Raw genomic sequence first — 24424 nt, 5'->3', positions numbered from 1 at the left:
CAAATGAAGAGACAAGATTTTTCGATGAAAACGATTTGCGAAAAGTTTCTGGATTTGAAACTTTATTCGGATATTACAAAACGCCTATAATAAAATTTTAAACTACTCAATAATCGTATATAAATAATATTCCATTTTGTCGGGGAGAAGATAATTCATACCCGGACATAGTCGAGTCTATGCATGAATTGTTAGACAACCTCAAAAAAAAGGAAGATAATTTCTGGTGGTGTAAATGGCTCGTTCCAGCCTTAGAAAAATTGGTTTCAGAGGCCACAAAGCCTTTAGAATTATATTTTCTCCTCTCTAACTACATCGTGTTTGTTTTAAAAAAAGAAATGCTAATATTTTGCAAATTCTTTAGAAAAACAGCAAATACTCGAATTGTATGATTTATAAATATCTAGTTTTTAAGAGACCTTCTCTCGCTCCCCTTTAAATCGCGGCGTTTCCAGCTTAGTATAATGTAAATTGCACCAAAATTGTGAAGACAATATAGCAAAAATGATATCTTTTAAATCATTCATTATTTTTAAGACCATATTAATTAAATAGTATAGTGTTTCAGGAAAATAAAATTAATAAGCCAAAGGATCGATTCTATGTTAAGAGTTTTTAATCTCTTCTCTTTCCTTTCCTTTTAAGAATTTATCCTACCAAGTCCTTTGCTATTTCTCGAGGTCTCTTTTATAAGAATTGCTAACTCGGGCTTAAAAAAACAATTTTAATTATTGCGTTGGTTAGTTAAGATTCATATTGATAAAAGGGAAGAAATCAATCATCTAAAACGAAACAAAAAAAAAATGAAAACTATTATAAACCGGAAATAAAAATAATTTATTCCTACAAATCCTCCCAAATTATTTCTCTCTTCAGAAACAATATTAAAAAATTTATATTATATACAATAGAATATTTTTATAAAAATAAGATTTGATAAAAACTTGGAGGTCATTTTTACCTATTGAAATACCGCAGAAATCCAGAATGGAGGTAGACAAAATCCTTAAATTAATTAGAGTACTTTTATATATCGATATGGATGAATACTTGGAATATATGTAAAAAAATGAGGTATGAATCCTTATGAAACTTGTTTTAAAATATATCATATTAGACGTTATATATAATTTACATATTAGGGTTTATATTTTCCAAAAATCGAAATTTTTTTTTTAAAAACCTATGTAACAGGTTTAAGTTTCTAAGGTTCAGATATAGGAACAACAAATTTCTATAAGATATAAGAATCTTTTTTAAAAAAATAAGATGTACTTTTCTTATTTACACAAATAATTGGGAAAATGAGAAAATTAAAATTTTTACTTAGTAAAATCATCTGTGATTATCAAAAAAAAAATCATAGATAATCAGTAAAAAAAATTCAGTATTTTTAGTCCTGAATAAGTTTTTTAAAAAAATCTAAACATTTCAGCTTATTTACTAAAATTTACTTGGAGTTGCATGGCTATTTTTTGCATTTCATAATTTATGTTGGATGCCCCATCCTAAATTATGATCATGAGTGAAAGATAAAGAAGAAATCGCGAAGTTATTTTCTTCATCACATCAGATAAAGGTCACATTTAAGCCAACTCTTGCTTACTTAATAGACAATAATAACGAAATACCCTTATCATTTCGCACTTGTGATTTAAAAACCTTTGTTGGTAAATATATTGTTCTTATTTTAATGTAATATATTCGTCGTAAAAAAAATCGCTAAAAGGGTTAGATAAAAGTTTTGTTATAATGGGTTTGAGATAAGAGATTAGGCTCCAAAGCGCGGGCTAGGCTTTGCGAAAATAAATTAGCTAATATGTGTTCACGATATTGTGTTCGCTATAAGTTTAACTGAATTGACCTGTTACGAAAATATATAGCATACGGAATATATATCTTAATTTGAAATGGCAGCTTATTAGATTTAGGTATATAAACTCTAAGATTTTCAGCTAGCTCATCATTTTTTTTTAAGAAATTGTAAATAGTGTTTAGAATGTGATTTTGGACTATAAAAAAAAATTATGGTTATTTGAAATTAAAGTTTAATCGAATCACTCTAATTACGATTCTGCGAAAGTAGAATAAACCATGGATTTTTTTAAATTTAAATTGCGGCCAAGAGTGCTTTATATGACACTAGTTCGAAAAAAAAAATTACCGATTAAACTGAGCGAATTTTTTATTTAAACAACCTGCATTTTACTACATTAAGAAAAAATATTTTACCCTCTACTCGGAAAATTCTTGTAGATGTAATAATCATAGCTATTTTTACTAATAAAAGGCTTATTCAGAATTAAGAATAGAAAAATTTTGATTAGCTAAGATGCAGCCCTAAAGTATTTCATAATATGAATATCAACAATTTACTTCTTTTTTTTATACAAATTAATTATTAGGTTGTTTTAGGTGTCTAAAAATGTTTAAAATAAATATATCAATAATAATAATTTATCATTGTTCACAAATTAAAAAAAATTTCTTAAAGGAAAAAAAAATGCAATAAATGAGATTCAAATTTCATTTAGTATTAAACTGTAAAATATTCTTTTTTTCTATCATTGATAAATAGCAATTAAACGAATATTGGAAATTAGATAAATATTTGTGTTCTAAAAAAAAAGAATTGAAAAACCCATGAGGAAGAATATATTATATGTCCTTAGATAAAAAATGTAGGTGGTTTGATATTACTATGTTTTATGATAGGGTATGCAATAGAAGGTTAGATTAATTAAGTCTTTACTGCAAACAAATCCATATTTTACACAGAATAGGATTTTTTCCTTATAAGATAGTTATTCAGTGATAAAATACAGCTCATTATAATTTTAACTTTTCATTAAATAATAATGTTATAGTTCATCATATATGGATAATTAGTTATATATATTTGATTTAAAATTCATTAATTTTTATATATTCCATTAAAAAAATCCAGGGTTCATATTTATTTTCAAATGTGTCTAGCTTAAAAGTGTTATATTTATAAATTATTAATAGAATATATTAAACTGGCAGACTGATTTTTAATTCATTTTAAATATAAAGGAAAAGAATATACATAAAAAATAAATCATATGAAAAATAGAGAATTTCCAAAAATTAATTCAACAAAAAAATATAAATTTTGCAAATTCAATGTGGTTTAGGAGGCTTGACAAATTCATTCCATTTATGTGACATATAATATGACAATTGTTTATATTCCTTTCTTGTCAAACTTGATACTTGATCAGGGAAGCACAGGTAACTCATAAAAGTAGCAGCTGCTAACCCATTGAATGATTTGCGTATAAAATTTTCTTAGTATTCATTTAATGTGAAAAAAAAATGCTTTATAATATATATTAATGAAGAAATTTAATTATCTTTTTTTTTAAATGGCAACATGAATATAATATAAAAGAACTATTTATCAATTACTTCTGTATGACAAAATTACTCCACCAAACCCTGCCAATGTTATGAGGCCTATTCTAGGTAGTATTTCATAAACTAAAAATATTAAAGTATTTATAAAAATTTAAATACCTCTATCCAATTTTTTATCTTTCATATCAATATTTTCAAAATTTCTTGGAGTCTTATTTATACAAATAAAATATTTCAAAATTTCATAAAATAAGCTATATTTAAACCTCCATTAAAAGTATTGAATATATGTTTTCTCGTATCTTCATAATACCATTTGAAATTCTTTCAAGGCCAAAAATAGGCTTAGTTTGTTGAATTTCAATGTGATCTATGTATATTGGAAGCTTAAATTTTTATTTTTTTAAATATATATTCCTGAGTAATAAAATATAATTATTTTTAGAGTTGTGACCTATATGCAAGATAAGAAATGAGAGCAAAAGTTAATTTATATAATTAATATTAATCTATTAAGATTTTAAAAAAATATACTGTCAATAATATATTTGTGGGGTATTAACCAATTTTACCTCTGATATTGAGATATATTTTTTAGTTTCCACATATGATTTTTTAGTAAAATATTTTTCTTTAAATTTATCAAACATTAAAGCAGCTTGGAGGAAAAATAATGTACTTGCTATAAAACAAATGATATGACAGGGATGATAAGTGAATTAGTTCAATATGGATGACACTCATAAGAAAGAAATTTTATAGACCATTGGCGTAGCCAGGGGGGGGGCAAGGGGAAATTTCCCCCCATTCAGAAATTTATCCCTTTTTGTGAATATCATTTTAAACTAATATAAAATATCCCCCATAGTCCTCTCCCCACTTCCTGACTCCCAAAAATGTATGCATATAACTTAAACAATAATTTGAAAGATAGAATGTAAAAGATTTTTTATAAAAATATTAATCATAATTTAAAACATTTTTGAAAAAAGCATTTATATATATAAAAAAAGTGAACCAAAAATCTTTTTAAGAAATGGAATATAAGATAAGTCTTAAGACAAATGTGAAATGTATTATAATTATTAATAATATATCCATAAAATTACTAAATATATATCAAATATAATTTTTTATAAAGTGAGTAATTTTAATTTATTTATCTTAATAAAAGTAAAATATAATTATAAAACTATTGATAAAATTAAATCATTAATTAAATAAATAAATTAAAGGTCAATTCAATACAAACAGTGGAATATTATATGTCGTATATCTAATTTTATCAATCATCATATGACAATCAAGTATTTTTATCAATATAGCGAATTATATATTTTACAGAAAACTATAAAATATTGATAAGGACATCAGAAAATATTTTTTAAAGACATTGCGAAATAAATAACATGAAGATTAATTTTAATATTTTATTTAAAATAAATAGATGGCGTTAAATAATTGAATGCAAATTGTTGCTCTATTTATTATCAAGAGCATTGATTAGTAAAATTTGTTAAATTATTAACTGCAATATAGACTCTAACTGTCAAATATGTCTGTAAAAGTGGAATTTTACCTAGTATTTTGTAACTAATTCTATATAATAGAGGAATATCAACTATATGCCTACTTACTTTTTCTAAATAAATTTCTTATACTTGTTTTGAATAAATTATTACCATGCTTTAATATTAATGCATGTACAAGTAATTTATTATATTTTATATAAACTAATAAAAATATATTTCATATTTGTTCCAGGCCTATTTTTTTTTATTAAATTTAACTTCCATCTTGTAAAAATATTTTATGACTATATATAGACTAAGGTAACCCGGCCGAAGGCCCGCCCAAAAGGGGGTCTGGGGGGGGAAGCCCACCATAATTTTTTAATTCCCCCCCCCCTTAGGAAAATCTTAGCTACGCCTATGCTATAGACTCCCTGGATGAAATGCGAATTATTCGTTATAAAGTTTCCATTCGTTATATAAAAGTTTTAAAGACTGTTTCTATTATTTGTCGGGCTCTTGTTTACACCATGGATACTTTCTAGATAATTAATAAACTATGTCAAAGGTAGTGACGTGCTAGGAATTATCCATATGTTAGGGGGGGGGGGTTACTTCATTTTCTCCAGCATTCGACCCATTCCATGAAATATATTATATAATATTAATTATTCAGTATCTTTATATCATAACAATTAAAATTTCTAATTCTAAAATTTGCCAATATTTTTGGCTTTATTAGTGTAAAACCACTATAAAAACTAACATAAATGATAAATATTTGGCCGAAATTATGATTTATAAGCAACTGAAAGCTTTATCCTGAAAATTTTAATAATATTTAGTGTTCAATTGTAAATTTACTTAATCCATTATGTGTAGAAAGAAAATAAAATATCAAGCTACTAAAAAATTCAGGCAAAAATATTGGTAAAAATTTAAGGACCAAAATTTTTAAGCAGACTGTTGTGGTCTGCATAATTCCATCTTTCCAATGATGGGTTAATTTCTTTTTTTTTGTATTGTGTATTATGATTTATCATGCATTATATTTATTTCGTCTCACTTTAGATTATCCCTTACGCGCCAATGGTTATTGATTACTTATTATGTCCTATGATTCGCTAATAAATAAAATCAGCACACATATAAATTTTTACAGGCTTGGCCAAGAAAATAATTTTAATTTTTAGACTTTAAGCATTATTCTGAAAAGTTTATCAATGTTCAGTGTTCAATTGTAAATTCATTCAATCCATTCGGTGTAGAAAGAAAAAAAAATTGCCCCTTCTCCAAACCTCTCATTTTTTTATGATGACTTAATCGATCTTATTCTATGTTAAAAATAATTATTTTAATTAAATTTTAGCATATAATAAAATTTTACAGAGAATTTCATTATAGATTTTATTTATTATTAAAATACTTTAGTATAAATAACATCCCTTTATTTTTGTATTTATTTGAATAATAATATACAATAAAATAAATTTCAAAATAAATATTATACAGATTATTATATTAAAATTTTTTTGTAAATAACTGTATTTAAAAAAAATTACAATAAAATAAAAGTAATTCTTGTTGCACATAATGGTATAAATATAATTTAACAATTATAAATGATTATATTATCAAAATATAAATAACTCTTATTGCAAATGCAATACATATATTAAAAAAAATATATAAATATTATGACTAATAATTATTATAATTAAGTTTTGCATATAAAAATTCTTAGACTAAACAGAATATAATCATATTACAATTTTATGATTTAAATTTTTAAAGAGAGGTCTACATTTCTCTAAGATTTAGCTAATTCTTCTAGAATCAAATTTTATTTAGAATAATCTCCTTACAAATATTTAATAAACGATTTTCAGAGGTGCTATATCTTAAATAGTTTTTTTTAACCTTTTCAAAGTTGAAAAAGACCTTATCGGTAAGGTAACCAAAATAAAAAGCAAAATTTTAATATTGTATAGGAAATCTAAATTGCAATTACACATGGAAAGGGCCTGCAAAGCATTTTTTGGTCTCAACGAGTAATCTATTCTGTTAAGACTTTTATACCAAAATTCGACATCACAAGTATATCACACGATCCTGATAAATAGAGTAATACTCTGAGATTTTCTACATATTCTTTCGCATTTAATGCGTAATCACAAATTCAGTCTAAACCGGCAAAAGAAAATAGAAACATTTTTAAATAAAATTTTTCGCAATAAAAAAAATTAAAATTTTTTTTTTAATTTTTAGTGGTTTTAGGAGAAATTAGAAAAAAAATTAACATACCAGCCTGGTAGATATGAGAAAAGGATAGGTATATTGAACTATTAAAAATAATTAATTACATAATTTAAATATATTATTCTTTATAAAATTACCTTGTAAATTTTAGTTAATTTTTAATATTTTTAATAATAATAAAAAATTATAAATAAAAACTTTTAGCTTAATTTAATCGATAAAATGAATCTATGTTATTTCGATTCGCTCATGCTGACTCTCCTATTGATAGGCTATCCACCTTTTGCAGAAAACAATGAGAAAGATATCAATTCCACTAATCAAGGTATATTTAATGAATATATATGAGACTTTTAGGTCCACTAGGAACATATATCGGAATGGATTATCAATACTTTATTTTACTTCTCACATTTTAAATATTCTTTTTAAAACTATATTTACAAAATCTAAATAAAAAAAAATTATTTTAAACGACCAAACCTTTTTTTTTGTTTAACACCCCATATTCTGAAAATACAAAAAAGAAATCCCAGAAAAATGGTTATTTAGCATTGTCATCAAATCCAATGATCTAACCGATCCCTAAAAACACACGGCTAATTCAATAAATGAGAAAGAAAGAAAGAAAGAAATTTCCAAAAAGAACAAACCTCTCTGTCATCATTTGGCAAGATCGGAAGGCTTGGTATTTGGCTAAAATCTTGAATATTGATGTATTTTTTTTAAAATGGAACTAATATATTTACACCCCCCCCCCCCCATCCCCTCGTTTTTTTGCCATCGGAGACACACGCTCTTTATTCCAAAGATATGATTAACATCCAAATTTAAAATTTTATTATTTAAAAAATGGATTGGATCCAATACGGTTAAGAAGAATAATTCAAAGAATAGGATTTTTGAAAAAAATTTTTTATATTTCTAGGAAAACGATAAAATTATAAGTGCCAAAAAAGGAATATATAAAAAAAATGCAAAGGAAGATGTTTACTTTAAAAAATAAAATTTATAAAAATCAAAGAATAAGATGGGGTTTTTCTCCTAACCAGCTAAATTAGGGCTTGAGACTTCGAGAGTCGAATTGGACACGTTTGTAAAGCTCCATTTTGAATCACTTCTAAAGGTTCAAGATAAATATGAAAAATATATTTGATAAAAAAAATTAATTGACATCATTATAATTCATTCGTTAATATTTATTTATCATTCATTTTATGATATACAAACCAATTCTCACATATTTTGTCTCTTGGAAATTAATATCAGTATACACAAACTCTCTATTTTCATTCATTGAAAATTTATCTTAATCATATCTCATGTTTATTTTTTTTGGAGTTAAAATTATCGGCAAATATCTTTTTTTCATTAGGGTATGATCATTTTAATTAGATAGGATTCACTAAATTCTATTGTGTTTGAATTGTAACTGAGAAAACAGTCGAAAACTGAAAAATTAACTTTTTTTTGTCCAGCTGATTTACCATCAACGAAGCCTTTCTAGTGCATTATGTTAAATGCGTCGTCAGTCTAGGTAAGGTATTATTATATGTCATTGAGTGATTCCTAAATAACAAATTTTCTGAACATCCCTCTTAGCTTGATTATTTAAAAATTAATACATAACCAAATATATTTTTATACCCACCTATTATTAAATATATTATTTCGCTACAAATTATATAATTTAATTAATTATTTCAACCTTTTTTAATATTAAATTTCTATTTTTAACCTGTAAAAGTGTATTAATCTTTTATCTAAACTATAGTAAATTCAATTCAAATTTATTAAGTTATCATTTTAATTAATTTTAATAAAAAATTTTTATTTAAGAACCTTGATTAACTTTATAAAATAAATTATGAAATAGGAATAAAAAAAAATGATTTTTTGGTTTTTAAAAAAAATGAAATTTTATTGGAGAAATTTTGAAATATTTTATAGCTACAATTTAATTTTACTTGTTTTACACTTTAGTATAATTACAACTATACTTTTCTGTTATATTAAGGCTAGGAATAAATAAAACCATGACCGAACATCTCAAATCGCCAAAAGGAGCGAACCGAACTTATATATTTTGTCTGCACCAGTTTAATGTTGTATTTGTCGTAATGGGGTTGAGATACGGAATCCATGGGGAATTAGGGAATCTTTTGATCTTTAAATCATTTTTCCGTGGGCCATTTTTAAAATTTTGAGATTCGATTTGACCGGAAATGGATGGCAGCATGGGAAAAATTTCCGCACTGTAAATTTCAAAAAATTTTGCCGCAAACTTTAGAACTACTCTTAAATTTATATTGATTTGTTTTATAAATCTTTCATATAATAACGTTAATAAAATAAACATAAAAGTTTATAGTAAAAAAAATGTTGAAAATTTCTAAGGTAGGCTTATTCTATACATTTGCAATACATTTCCGGTTTAATGGAATTTAAAAAATCTCCCTCGGCAAATGATTTAAAATAAAAATATTCAGAAATCCCCATGGATTTCACCCTAATTAATAAAGAAATTGCCAGTAATTTTAATAATTTAGCCAGAATAATATAATAGTATGTCAGTAATTTACTTCTAAAAATAAATATTCAAGCGTAGCTAATATATAAAAATTCGTATATTAGTTATTTAAACGAGTTATTTATTCTTCTAAAATACGGCTAGCTTAAAAATGTCCTTTTTTTTCTCTCTTCTTATTTGTAAAAGCTGGTATAGCAAAAAAATATATCATTCCATTCGGTTTCAACGTTCTTAGTTTTTAAAACTTATTTTGGAGTTTTTTTTATATATATATTCATGATTTACTTGGAATATTCAACCAGGAACAAAGCAGGAACAAAGGAGGAGTGAAAAAATAATTCTTATACTTCCCAAAATATTTTATCGATAAAATTATGGCTGGTCTCAACACGTAAATTGAGCTAAACAGTGTTTCAGGAACTCTAATAAAAACATTTAAATTGTTAAATAAAGTAGCATAATGAAATTAATGCATAAAAGAATTTGATAGATCATAATTAGTGAGACTAATTTTAAATATTATCTTCAGCCTGTCAATCTGGAAATTCGACGCCTGTCTATGAGTAAATCGTTCTTTTCAAAAAATGTTATTATATAAATAAAAGTAAATCATTTTAATTTTATATTAAACGACAATGAATCTCCGTTGTTTCAAATCGCGTTTTGTTAACTCCCTAACTAGAATATATAGCATCCATTATAAATAATTTCTTTTCCACCAATCAAATTAAATTATGCATATTAATTAGGGTTCATTTCATTGATAATCATTTTATACGAATAAAAATCGGTTTTTTAATGATTTTTTAAAATTAAATTATAGAGCTGTTTAACAAACCAGGTATGATATGGTTTCGAAATCGAAATTTAAAAATGACCCCATTTTACCATTCCAATTTGCAAAAATATTCGCGAATCGTAAGCAGCTTAAGATACCCTGAAAAAAGTATTAATTAATTTGATGATATATGATGTTGTATCTTTGCTTAATAATAAATTATGATGATTATAATTATTTTATAGCAATGATTTTTTGATTTTAGATTTAAAAATATATATTTATTAATAACTATTTTTATAAATTTAAAGAAAGGAGAAAACTGATTGGAGAATCGTTGATACCTGGATATTTAATATAACTCCTTACGACAAAAACGAACCAGTATTGCACGAGTTAATCTTAAAATACCCATCAGAAAGATTACTAATGAATGTGTCAGATATTAGTTTCAAAATTGGAATGAATATAAATCCCCGAGTAAAATGATTTAAATTTTTTTTCTTTATTGGGTGGTATTCACCCTTTTTTGAGATTATATATAACTTCAAAGGTATGAAGGACAAAAAAGAGAATAAATTAATTTTTTAGTAGGGAAAAGAACACTATATTTTCATTTCATTGACTTAAACGTATTCCCGATATATAAAATTCGGGGCCAGGTTAAAAATTTTATGCCATATAAAGGTAGATAGAATGATGGACAATACGTAATAGAGAGTAGAAATTAATAGCATTTTTTAAAAGTCATTTCAAGAATAAATATACTAATAAATTATCAAAAAATTCATCTAAAAAAATACAAGCTGCGCTAATTTTTTTTGTTTTTATATATAATGTTTTAATAATGATATACTATGTATAAGAAAAATCTAACATCGTTTTACGAGTACAATAAGACGCATATTAAAGTTGAAAGAGGTTTCAAAGTGATTAACTTGCAACCCTTAATACGCCGATCAGCTGTTTATAGGAAAAATCGAAATGCCACATTTCTAAAGGTTTCAATTCTTTCGGAAAAGTTTCCCACAAAAAACAACTCATTTTACTCGAGCGCAAAAATGAAGCCATTTATGGTCATTCATTACAGGTTAATTTTTTATAAATCTCACAATGGATGGATTATACCGGGTATTGATTGGTCTATATATATCTTGGGGGCTGACTTTAGATTAACTGAGAATATTTAACTGAAAAAACCACGCAATATTTGTATACTCGTGCGTAATCGATTTTAAATACGAAATATCATGTAAAATTGATTCGTCTCAATTTTTATAGGTTAGGTTATTTTATACATTCTGAAATTTAGTATATATAAATCTCACAAGATTGAAGATTACTGAATCTGATGGTATAATTGCGGAAAAACAAACGGACCCTCAAGTACCCGATGATTTTGATTTAACGCCTTATTCTATGAATCAAAATTATTTCTCCTATAATCACAAAGCGCCATTGACTTGCAAGTTACATAATATGAAGATAACTTGGTTAATGGAAATCCAGCCCAGTTATATGTATCCCGATCCTCTTTATATCAATACATGCATGGGTAATATTTGATAACTCTTAGACTTTGACAATTATGTATATATTGCGTGATACTAAATCAAATGTTATATCATATGTGGAAAAAAAATGTTACCAAATATCAAGATAATGAAAGGTTAATAAGGAGGTGATTTAGATTTTTATGTTGCAAATATAATTTCGACGCCATATAAAATCTTATGAAAATTTGTTTTTATGATAATAATCATTAACAGTGGTCAGCGTCAACTTGAGAGGTGGTGGGGTAAGTGGAGTTTGCTTCCAATTTTCTTTTAAAGGAGAAACACCTAAGGTGGGGGGGGGGGGTAGGATAGGGGATTAGATATAAATGAAATGAGGCAAAATATTACACTTTTTAAAATATATGACAGGATTGTTAACAATTAAAATTAAAAACTTTTAATTAATAGTGGATGGAATATCGACTGAAAGCTGCTAAAAAATTTTTTAGGTGAGTAGTGTATCATTTTATGGAGCTTCTAGTGAATATTCTGTCATTGCTGACAATGATAACAGTAATCAGCATAATATGTGTTGAATGAATAAATACTCCCTAGATATGCGTGTTCTGTTTGCAGATCCATGTTTATTATACTAAATTGCGATATTTTCATAAAGTGGAATCTGTAGCAATTATTAAGTTAAAAAAAAATATAAAAGAAGGATAAAGAAGTATTTTATAGACATGTTTATATTTTTAAATTTATATATATATATATCCGTTTAAAAGGATCATGCGACGTGGGACACATCGATGTTCTGTCAGATGACAAGATGTTCAATTTTAATGGTCAACTAATTCAAGGAGAATTAATAAAATATCAAACTCTTCCTGAAACAGATAAGAATAAAATAAATGTTGGGTCAATTCCAACTGTGCGCTGTGCTGCCGTAGAATACAATTCCATCGATACACTTTGGAGAGATAGTAATAACGAAAATATTTTTAATAAGATTAAAATGTATAACGCGTCGGCCAAAAGGTGCGCTTGTATTTGAATTATATATTTATATATATACTGGGAAACTAACTTATACATATAATTTAATAATAATTTTGCATGATTTTTAAAAAAAAAATTATTTATTGACAATAGTTGTTACAATTAAAATAAAATATATTGATTATGTGTCTTATAATATTTTGATTGCAAAGGAGAGAAAAATTGAATTGTGATTAAGAAGCATTGGATACTTGATTTATTTATACAATGTTTAGTTAACCTTAATCTGGCCACCTATAAAGAAATTGAAAATGAATTTTTTTAAAGAGTTTTATTTTTAATAAAATGAATCTTCTTTAGATTTATTAGATTTATTCAGGATCTCATTTTGGTATAATTTTTAAAAAAAATGATATAACACTAAAATATTAAAACAACTATATAAAAATATGTTGGGATTCATCATATAGTGTGATTCGTCACCAACTTCTGTTCAACCATTTATAACTCATGATCATATGATATTCCCTTTTATTTGGGTTTAACCTTTTGTTAATAAGTAACGGTAGCAGCTATTAAAATTTTTATAATTTATTTTAGAAATCAAATACTATTTTCTTATTAAAAATTAAAAATAATTATAATAAATTTCGGAGATTTAATGAAACTTATCATTTAAGTTAATCAATTCCTATTATCCAATAATACATCTTAGTCTGAAAATATTTTATAAAATAAAAAATAATAAAAGAAAAATAATTGAAAAAATAAAAAACAAGAAGCAATTAAATAAAATTTACTTAAATAAAAGAGACATTAAGAAGGAAAAGAAAAAGTTTTAAGAAAAATTAAATTTTTTATCTCCTAGGGTAAGAAGGGGAAACTATTTTGAATAAAAGAGAGAACCATTCCCTACCCAATCCCTCAAGATTCAATCTCAAACTAAGGGGAAATGAACGTGATTTGATGCCGGTAAAAACAAAATACAATGTTGCTATTCGTTTTATTTGTATATATTATTTATAAAGTTTAAATTATCATTTATTTATTTTCACGCTAACCATGATTACACGCATGCAAAACTATAAAATATGTAAACAATGGAAATGTTTTTTTTCTTTTTTAGATTGTTTCTAAGGTCTTTTCCTTTCCTATGCATTTTCATAATATCCCAAAAATATGACACTATTATTATCGACTCGTCACAAACGAATGTGATAAATATTTATTATAATGCCAAATTTAAGCAAATTAAAGATTTAGCACCTTAATTTATTTTTCCGGGTAAGTTGAAAGGCATAAATTTATCATTAAACTATAAAAACGTCAAGAGAAAACTGAATAGAGTGTTATATGGGATGAATGGCTACCCCCCCCCCCTTTTTTTATCAATAGAATTATTTTGTCTCAAATTTCTTAGAATACATTTGTATATATAATATTAGGTATTGTTTGGTTTAACTATTGCATTAAATGAATTTGATTTAAAAAAACAACTGCCACTAGCATAAACATGACCACTTATCCCAATGTGGCCCTAAACTATTTTAACAATTTCTAATAGCTAGTGTTATCACGGCTCGATCTGAGCCGATTATTTACCGGCTAACTCAATATTATATCCAGAAAAATACGCATGCCTGACGACTTTGCTCATAGATAGCATAAACGTTTGGACATTTATTAGTATCTCTAGGCGTAAGCAATATTTTTCTGGCTAAAATATTGAGTTGGCCGTTTTTAAATATCGGTTCAAAAAACCAATCTGATCATCTTATTAAATAAGGTTTTTGTAATCACTCTCGTTTAAATGTTATTATAATTTTTTTTTCTCAAATCATTTATATAATATATAATTTAATTAAGACTGAATTTATCCATGTGGGGGGGGGGGTGATAGGCTTCGCTTCTAAAACCCTGCTGAATTTTCGATAGGAACCCTCCTATATAAAAATATTTTATAATATTAATTTTTCGAGGTTATCTTTTATATCATCTCCGTTAAAGTCGGCTAAACAATTGGAAGTACTAATTTTTAGGATGCTAACATTTCGTCCGACTTTAACCTGTTATTATTAACGAAAGTTGATAAATCTCAAGTATTATTCTTAAAAATTTTATCATTGTTTTGGTACTCGATTGTAAATTAATTGAATCTGTTGGGTATAAACAGTAAAAAGAAAGAAAGAAAAAAATTAAAATTATGAAGAGAATCTAAAAATCTGGCCAGCGCAAATCTTAAATGTCTGACTAGTACCTCTAATTCAACAATCAAATATGAGATCACAGAAAGGAAACGGAGTTACAAACAAAATGAAAACTACTACGATCACGTTTTAAGCGTGAAGTTAGCGAAGTTTTTGGAAGAATATTGAATTTATACCAAACCATTAAGTAGGGCTCTACTAGAACACTTTATTGTTTTATTCTGTTTGGAATCAAAAGGAGAAAGAATTATTGGTAAAAAAAAAGTAAATTGTCAAAATCAGCATCTGTGCCAGTACAGAGTTATGTAGAAATTATAACTATTTGATTTGCGTTAATATTTAGTGCCCTGCTTATTAAATCCTTAATTAGTTTTGCCATCCTAAAGTAAATGAATTACGAACTAAATATAATCTAAGATATTAAGCTTTAAGTTATCCAATGATATGGAAGTATTATCTCTGATATTCATATTTTTTATGTTTTGCCTGTTTAATAGATGGTTTAAAGAAAAACATTATTAAAATGCCAAGATAGATATCATGTTAGAAAAAAAATATATAGAAATAATAAATAAGATGCAAGGCATGATTAATATACCTATTAATTCATCAATAAGTTTTTCTAATCAATCAATAAAAACCAGTTATAAGCGAAATAAAGAACTACCTATGATCTTAATAAATGTTGTTTGTGTTTTTTCAGTTTATTTAATATTAAATATCCAAATTGTCTAACAATATAAATTATATTATCTTTAGCAATTTTGAAAAAAATCATTGCTTCAGGTATCAAGAAATCTCTTTCCCCATTCCTGTCGTCACCCTACTTAAGATTTGACTTTCCAGGAGGAGCAGAAATTTCCTCTCATCTCGCGTGTACAGCGTCTACATGAGCGGAAGGGGTAGGAACAGTTTGCATCCTATTTTTTTGAGGGGGTAGGGGGTCAGCTGCTTTAATGGGGGTAGGATAAATTTTTTGACGGGTTATCTAGTAAATTTTGAGAATAGGACAAAATTTATTGCTGTAAAAATTAATAATTTTATTATAGTATTATTATAATACAATTCATCGACCAAATCTAATATATTGCAAACAATCATGCACATTGTTTTCCGTATAAACTATCCTTTTAAATGTAATTTAAAAGGTTTAGATATTTAAGCAAGCTCATAATGCCATAATAACTAATTCATTGTAAATAATGGAGGTTTTAATTGAATTTATTATCTAAAAAATAAATTCTTCATATTCACAAAATATGTAGAGATAGATTAATTTAAGTTATCCTTTATAAATTCTTTGAAAAGAGTATCAATAAATGAATAGGTGAAAATAATGATAAAGAGACACCGCCGCCGAAGGTGGCTATAATTTTTTATGGGAGTAGGCAAAGGTCTTTGAAGGGGGTTTGCATCCAGTGTAAATCCTGTCATGTAGACGCTGCGCGTGTATATACTGCAAATAACATATACTCGATGATGTAGTTTCAAAACTGATTTCAATAATTTTTCATTATTTTGAAAAGGCAACGCTTTGTCTGGTATCTCTATAATGGAATTGTTGCTGGGAACCTTCCCACAATCCTCTCTGTCTCATTCATATCTTAAATCACAAATTAAGGGTTTTCTACTAACGAATCTTAATTGTGATATATGTTTTTTGAATCCTATCTCCATCCCATTACACACTACCTAGCATGTTATCAACAGGAAATGCGATGATAAATTTTGGATCACCCACAGGGAGAGTAAAAGCTATCAAAACTATATTTTCCATAGTAACGAAATATCACTACACTTTTTCTGATGATCGGGTTGCTTCAATCTATCTTTGTAATCAATTGATTCATGGCTTCAATAGACCAGTTTCTGTTAAGGAAATTTATTCCAAAAACCTTCCTTAATCTATTTCGTGTCTTAAAATTTTAGTTAAACCAAGTCATCGTTATTGAGAAGCATATTTTTTTTTCATATTGTCTGCTAATGTAAATTTTAATAAAATAATTTTTACCTTCGAATATTGTTTGTCTAACTTTGAATGTGCATAACTTTAGACTAGTGTTAATAAATGGTTCGTTTTGAGTTTTTAAAAACGCCTAACTCAATACTATAGCCAGAAAAATATTGCCAAGCCGCCTCGAGATTTCGCTAATAGATGTCCCAAACCTTTGTTCCTTCTAGAAGCAAAATATTCAGGGTTGCCTGGCTCAAAACGAGCCGTTTAACAACACTACTTTAGACCCAGTTTGATAAAATTTGATTAAATTTGCAGAAAAATTTATAATTTCTTCTCTTAATCCATCCCTAAAATTTTATTAAATTTTTAGAAATTGATAGATTCGCTGTTAAAAAGGGTAAATGTACTAAATCGTGCCTGAAAATGTAACTTGTTGGAACTTACCGAAAAATATTTCCTCAAAAGTATGATTATAAAAACCTGTGCCAAAAAGGATATCAGTTCAATTGGAACATAGTCATTTGCCAAACAATGATTAAAAAATTTATTAAAATACAATAATACCTATTTATTCTTAATATAAGATTAACGGAATCATGTGGTGTAGTACATATAATATACCCCCCCCCCCCCTCCGCTACCAAGATGGATCCGCCTTGATTACTTTAGACAAATAAAACCTGATCCTAGCTAGTTTCAAATTTAGAACTGTCGGATTATGATACACGAACTGAACCGACTAGGTAAAAGAAAAACTAATGATGTTAATCGGTTAACTCAATATTTTATTCAGAAGAATATTAGGCAATCCTTAAGATCTAGATTGTAGCTGGCCCTAAGATATGGACATCTATTAGCGAAATGTCGAGGTTTAGGCAATTTCTTGGTTAATTTAACAACACTATAACAGACACTACTCAAAAACATCAATTTTTTTTTTGTATTTAATGATTAAATTTTAACAACGCTGTCTGAAATTTCAATAAAACACATTTCAACGCTATACATTATTACACTATTATAATATAATGTACAGTAATATTTTTTAAAAAAATATATATCATTATCCAGAAAAATGGGCACCTAGGTCATTGAAGTTGGAAGGGGTTTTAAAATCAATCTACTATCCCCAATAAACGTATCTCAAATTTAAAAGGCAAAGCAAAAGGGGAAAACATTTAAGAGTGTCGATTCCTCCAAAAAAAAAAAAAATTAGATTTTTTTTACCTAGGAGCAGATACAGTCCATTCATCATTGTCATTCATTACAACATTGATATAAAGTATAGAAAATCTAGCTTTACGAATATTTTTACTTGAATCATTTATTACCATAAAATTTTAAAATATTTTTGCCCTAAACTATCGAAAGAATCTTAAAATGTATATTAATTATTTTATTTTTTATTAAATAATACTAAATATTTCGTATATATTAAAACGAAAAAAAAATAATAAGAGACAATCATTATCTGTAAAAATCAGATTTTTCTTGAATTTAGATAGAATCCATAAGTATTTATCCTTTTTCTTCCTAGATATAACCAAATATATACCATCTATGAGTTGGATTGTCTATGGATGGAAACTTTAGAGTCAGAACATAATTAAAATATCTATTGAAATAAATGTTATATAAAAAAAATTTTAAAACACACATAGAGACCTCGTATAAGAAATAAATGGAAATCAAACCAAAGTACAATTGCCCGAAAAATTTACAAATGCTGAATCATCGGAATGACATTTTGAACTCCTATTCTCATTGATTTGTATTACAGTTTATTAGGATAACCTTGTGTGTGGAAATATTAACCCCTTATTTGTACATCCTAATCCTTTTGCTATAAATAGATGGATTGGTAAAATTTATTATTAATTCTTATTTTTAATTATTTTATGTATTAATTTTTTGTCCTATTTAATCGTTTATTTATAATATAATATATTCTAAATTTAGAAATAGCAAAAAGAAAAACTAGGAGAAGTCACACATTTAATGCAGGCTTACCTTTGGCACAGCAAATAAGTAATCCCGGTTAAAATATTTTTTTTTAAATTTTACCGTTTTGTGATTATTAATTTTTAGATATAATTATGGTTCCTATTGTTCTAAAAAATTTATTATTTTATAATAATTATATTCCTACCTCTTTTTGCTAATCCAATTTACATTTATTTATTTTTCTGAGATAAGTGTCAAGTTCATTTAAGACAAAATTTATCCAGTTAAATCTATCTAATTATTTCCTTTTTTAAATTCTTTTTTAAAATACAATATTTTGAAGAATCATGGGACATGGAATACAAAATTTCAACGAATGAAATGTTTAATATTCATAATTTTTTAAATTCAAGGAGAATATATTAAATTTCAAACTATTAACAATGAATATAAAAGACGAATACAAGAGAATTTATTTCCCAAAGACGTGCTGCACCGTTATAGAATAGAAATCATTACCCTTTGGCTAGCAATAGTAAAAAATATCATCAATAAGATTATAATGGTTATGCTGGCTAAAAAAATATTCTTGTCTTTAAAATTTAAACAAAGAAAAATTGTTGGGAGGGGAACTATATTTAATAAATAATATACAATATTTTCAGAGTTTGAAAAAAAAATTTGTGATTTTTGATCTTGAAATATTTTTTATTGCATAAAAATTAAAAATATTTTCAAAATGATTTCTATAAGAAAAATATTTTTAATTTATGGTAAAATTTTTTCAGACCATTTTTTAAAACTCTGATATTTTATAAAAAAAACAATTTTGTATCGTTTAAATATATTTTCAATATTTATTAATGATTACAAGCTTTAATATATTTAACGGCTAAATTTCATATATAAAAAGACTTTAATTTATTATATAAATGATCATTAGAGGAGACGGTCGATAGTGTGTTCCTGGAATAGGTATTTCCTTCTCAAATAATTTAAAAATTAATCAACTTCTACGAAATTTAAGCCAAATATGTATTTTAATAAGGTGCTTAAGTAGGTCTAAAAATGTTTCGGACAAAATTGCTCATGAAAAAGTTTAAATGCTAATTTAATTTTAAACATACCGAAAGTAAGTTTTTAAAATTTTACATTTTCATTAAAAACTTCTTTTTTTTATAAAAGTTGTTCAGACTTAATATAAATTCTTAATAATAAAAAAAAATCTCCATTTTATCATACATTGTTAACTTAATATTCTAAATTTAATTTTTAAATGATCATGAGAGTCTGGAGAAGATTATGCCATGGTATTGTTTAGTTAAATAATAATAAAATTGAGCACAAATTAATATAAATCTTTTTAAAATTATTAAATACAATATATGTTAATGAAACATCTTTATTAATAATAAGATACTTTAGAGTAAGAATTTAATATATACTTTAGAATGATCTGTAATAATTATGTGTGCATGATATATATATTTATATAAAATGATGCTGCAATAAATGTTGAAGTAATTTTAAAATGATATTGACATGACATGTATATATATTGATTTTTGTTGTATCTTTTGATATATAATTGACATTTATAAACATTTTTTATAAATTAATTTCGAATAAGAGATAGATAACATTTTGTATTCTTTGTTCTTGATCTGATTTAGAAATAAACCATTGTGTGGGTTTTGGTGTGGTATTAAATATATTCATATATTAGAATAATTTTAAGATGATTTATACATTGATTTAGAATGATATTATTATATTTTTTTTAAAATATACACCGTGGGCGAGAATTTTTATAAAGAAATCCAGGTCAGGCCTAAAATTTTTTAAAAAAAATATGGAATTTTAAAAATGTTTTATTTTTTGACTCATTTTGTGTAAACTTACTCATATAAACATAAAATGAAAAAAATTTTAAGTTTCCATCATAATTTTAAAAATGTTTTATTTTTTGACTCATTATGTGTAAACTTACTCATATAAACATAAAATGAAAAAAATTTTAAGTTTCCATCATTAATTTTTGAGTTATGATGTCAATTCTCAGTTTAGTCAAAAATATTTAGTTTTTGGGATTTTAAAAATGTTTTATTTTTTTGACTCATTTTGTGTAAACTTACTCATATAAACATAAAATGAAAAAAAATTTAAGTTTCCACCATTATTTTTTGAGTTATGATGTCAATTCTCAGTTTAGTCAAAAATATTTAGATTTTAGGGATTTTAAAAATGTTGTATTTTTTTGACTCATTTTGTGTAAACATACTCATATAAACATAAAATGAAAAAAATTTATGTTTCCATCATTATTTTTTGAGTTATGATGTCAATTCTCAGTTTAGTCAAAGATATTTAGTTTTTTGGGATTTTAAAAATGTTTTATTTTTTTGACTCATTTTGTGTAAACTTACTCATATAAACATAAAATGAAAAAAAATTTAAGTTTTCGTCATTATTTTTTGCGTTATGATGTCAATTCTCAGTTTAGTCAAAAATATTTAGATTTTAGGGATTTTAAAAATGTTTTATTTTTTTTGACTCAATTTGTGTATGTAAACTTACTTATATAAACATAAAATGGAAAAAAATTTAAGTTTCCATCGTTATTTTATAGTTATGATGTCAATTCTCAATTTAAGTCAAAAATATCATTTAAAACAAAGTAATAAATTCCAGCATTTGAAAGTCTTTTATCAAGATATAGAAGTCCGCTGGATAAATACAATATGCTCAATTCTGTTTATTCTCTAAATGAAGAAATTTTAAAAGTTCTTCAAGAACATGGGGGATCGGAAAAGTATTATATTATACACTATCCGATTCTTCAGGATCTGTCAAAATTCTTGAGAATTTTAACAGAGCTATTGTTGAGTTACAGTCTGACTCTTGTACTCTTTTTAAAGTGGTAAACTTTTTGAAGTTTGTAATACCTTTCAAAGCGAAAAAGGAGAAATAAAATTGATTTTACTTAATATAAAGCATTTTGAAAAATTTGTCTTACACAAGTATCATTTTATTCCTCTTTTTCTTTGTCCCAAATTCAAGCAATTACGTATGTTGTCAGGGACAGATCGCAAGATGACGGAAAACTATATAAAAGATTATATTAAATTACAAGAGGCTCAGGAAGTAAATAAAATACCATCGACCAGTCAAATTACGACTGTTGTTAAACAAACTGAATCGTTTTATGACAAATGGGGCGATGGTAATTCTGGTAATATGTCAATACCCGATGATGAATATTAAAATTACATAAATAAAAAAATAGATTAAACATTTAAGGTGGATAATTTGTTAGAGTAATGGGCGGCTCATCAAAGCGAATTTCCAATTTTAGCAAAATTGGCAAAACGGGTATTGGCAATTCCTGCTTCAAGTGCAAGCTGTGAGCGGAATTTTTCTACTGGGAGAATTCTTGAAGAAAGAAGAAGTAATCTTCAACTTGAAAAGGTAGATATGCTTCTCTTTCTTCATGATAATTTGTGAATTTTTAATATCTTTCTTGAGTATAGGGTTTCGTCAATCATGCTGGTTTTTTACTTTGCAAACTGTCAAATATTTATTGCATTTATTATATTTTACCTTGAGTCATGAAAGTTTTTAATCCAACATTTTTCATTATTTTTTTTTACAATATTATATAATACAATTATCTTCTTTTATTAAAAATTTATATTATAAAATAAATTATATTAATATTGTGCAATTAGATTATATTAATATTGTGCAATTAGATTATATTTTCAAAATACTAATTATTGTACATGCATTTTTTTAAATAGCGATTTTATATTATAAATTAAATAGTAAATTAAATACAATATATTATATTCTCAAAATTTTTTTCCATTTTTATAAATTAAATATTAGTTTTATAAAATGCAATATAAAATATAGTATATGCTCAAAATATTAATACCATTTTTAAGAATATTAGTTTTATTTTTATAAATGCAATATAAAATATAGTATATGCTCAAAATATCCATTTTTATAAACAACAGTTTTATAATTTTTATAAATTCAATATAATATTCTCAAAATATTAGCTTTTTACATGTATTTTTTAAATAATAAGCGATAATACTCGCTGAAAAATATGGTAAACCTCAGAATTTTTGTATATACCAGGTCGAATATAATTTTAAAAAATTCCGAGCCGGGCCTAAAATTTTTAAAACCGGTAGGGCCATGCAAATGGTCTCGATGCTTCTGAGCAGCAGCGTTTAATGCTGTGTTTTTTTTATAAAACGCTTGTTTAAATAAATTGAAACATTAATAATATTAAAAACTGGAAACAAACATTTTTTTAACGGAGAAAAAAACGTTTACCAATTTTGAATAAAACACAAAAAGGATAACGATTAAGTTTATAAGCACGATTAAAATTAGAATGGGAAAAAATTCAAAGCTTACAGTAACTTCATGCTTAGGATAGATCGGGGGTATGTGAGCCATAACATACAAACTGCAATAAAATTAAACAATAATTAATAATTTTAGTAAATATAAATTAATTTCTCATTTTGTTTCCCTTATTTATTGTTACATTATATAAAAAAAATAAATAAATGATGTGTTATATTTTTACCATAATATTAATTTCAACGGAAAAAATTTCAGGGAAAGATGAGCAAACCCGAAGTATGTTGTGCTAAAGTGGGGTTATTGTGGAAACCAAAATTATTATATTATTCGCAAATTTTTTAAATTATTGTAGTCAGTAAAAAAAATTCATTCCCAAAATTTCAAATTATATTGAAATTATAGTATTCAAAAAAAAATTGAGCTGATCAAAAAAATATATGAAAATCAACATTTATAAATATTAAAATATAGTTAGTTTTGATTATAAAAAATTTATGTAATAAAAATAAATATTTATGGTAATTTTTTGCATTTTAATAATAAAATCATTCCAATATTTTCATCTCCAAATCTAGAGCGACGATCAGAAAGTTAAGTTTTGCCTGACTAAATAATCTCTCGACACTAGCACTTGAGGGTAAGGGAGTATTTAATCTTATATAAATATTTTTAATATAAGATAGATTTTCAATAATTTTATTTGCAAGTACATCTGGCATCCTATTTTCATTTTGAGGGCTAATGCTACATCTCTTATTTTTAAAGTTCTAGGGTCGCCAATGGCCTGAGATTCTCAAATAAGCTCAAAAATATTTATTCAGATCAATTTATAAATATAAATAAGTTTTTACCTTCTGTTATGTGTCCAACTATCTCCCGTGGTACATATATATGATATCTCTGATAAATCTACTATTAGGCATCTTTTATCATTTTAAAGTTATCTGCTATTTTATTCATTAGTGTCTGGCGG

At 25.4% G+C, this 24424-nt stretch overlaps 1 protein-coding gene across 1 annotated transcript; it reads right to left on the bottom strand.

Annotated features, from left to right (window-relative positions):
- Nucleotides 1-3111: 3111 nt before the first annotated feature.
- LOC135929976 (uncharacterized) lies at nucleotides 3112-4034 on the bottom strand. Its single transcript, XM_065466734.1, has 5 exons — nucleotides 3954-4034; nucleotides 3648-3767; nucleotides 3541-3592; nucleotides 3433-3504; nucleotides 3112-3311 (listed from the first exon to the last, which is right to left on the bottom strand). Exons 1-5 carry the CDS (start codon nucleotides 4029-4031, stop codon nucleotides 3145-3147), a joined length of 489 nt encoding a protein of 162 aa, XP_065322806.1. The 5' UTR covers nucleotides 4032-4034; the 3' UTR covers nucleotides 3112-3144.
- Between the last annotated feature and the right edge of the window lie 20390 nt (nucleotides 4035-24424).

The sequence above is a fragment of the Gordionus sp. m RMFG-2023 genome, chromosome 5 (genome assembly GCF_954871325.1).
Source record: "Gordionus sp. m RMFG-2023 chromosome 5, tfGorSpeb1-WG-v2, whole genome shotgun sequence".
Lineage (NCBI taxonomy): Eukaryota > Metazoa > Nematomorpha > Gordioida > Chordodea > Parachordodidae > Gordionus > Gordionus sp. m RMFG-2023.
This window is presented reverse-complemented; position numbering and strand designations above follow the sequence as displayed.

Coding starts and splice junctions, on each gene's coding strand:
- LOC135929976 (XM_065466734.1), bottom strand. CDS start 4,031: ATGTTTGATAAATTTAAAGAAAAATATTTTACTAAAAAATCATATGTG. Junction 3,593..3,647: donor ATTCAATACTTTTAATGGAG/GTTTAAATATAG, acceptor TGTATAAATAAG/ACTCCAAGAAATTTTGAAAA. Junction 3,505..3,540: donor AGATAAAAAATTGGATAGAG/GTATTTAAATTT, acceptor TAATATTTTTAG/TTTATGAAATACTACCTAGA.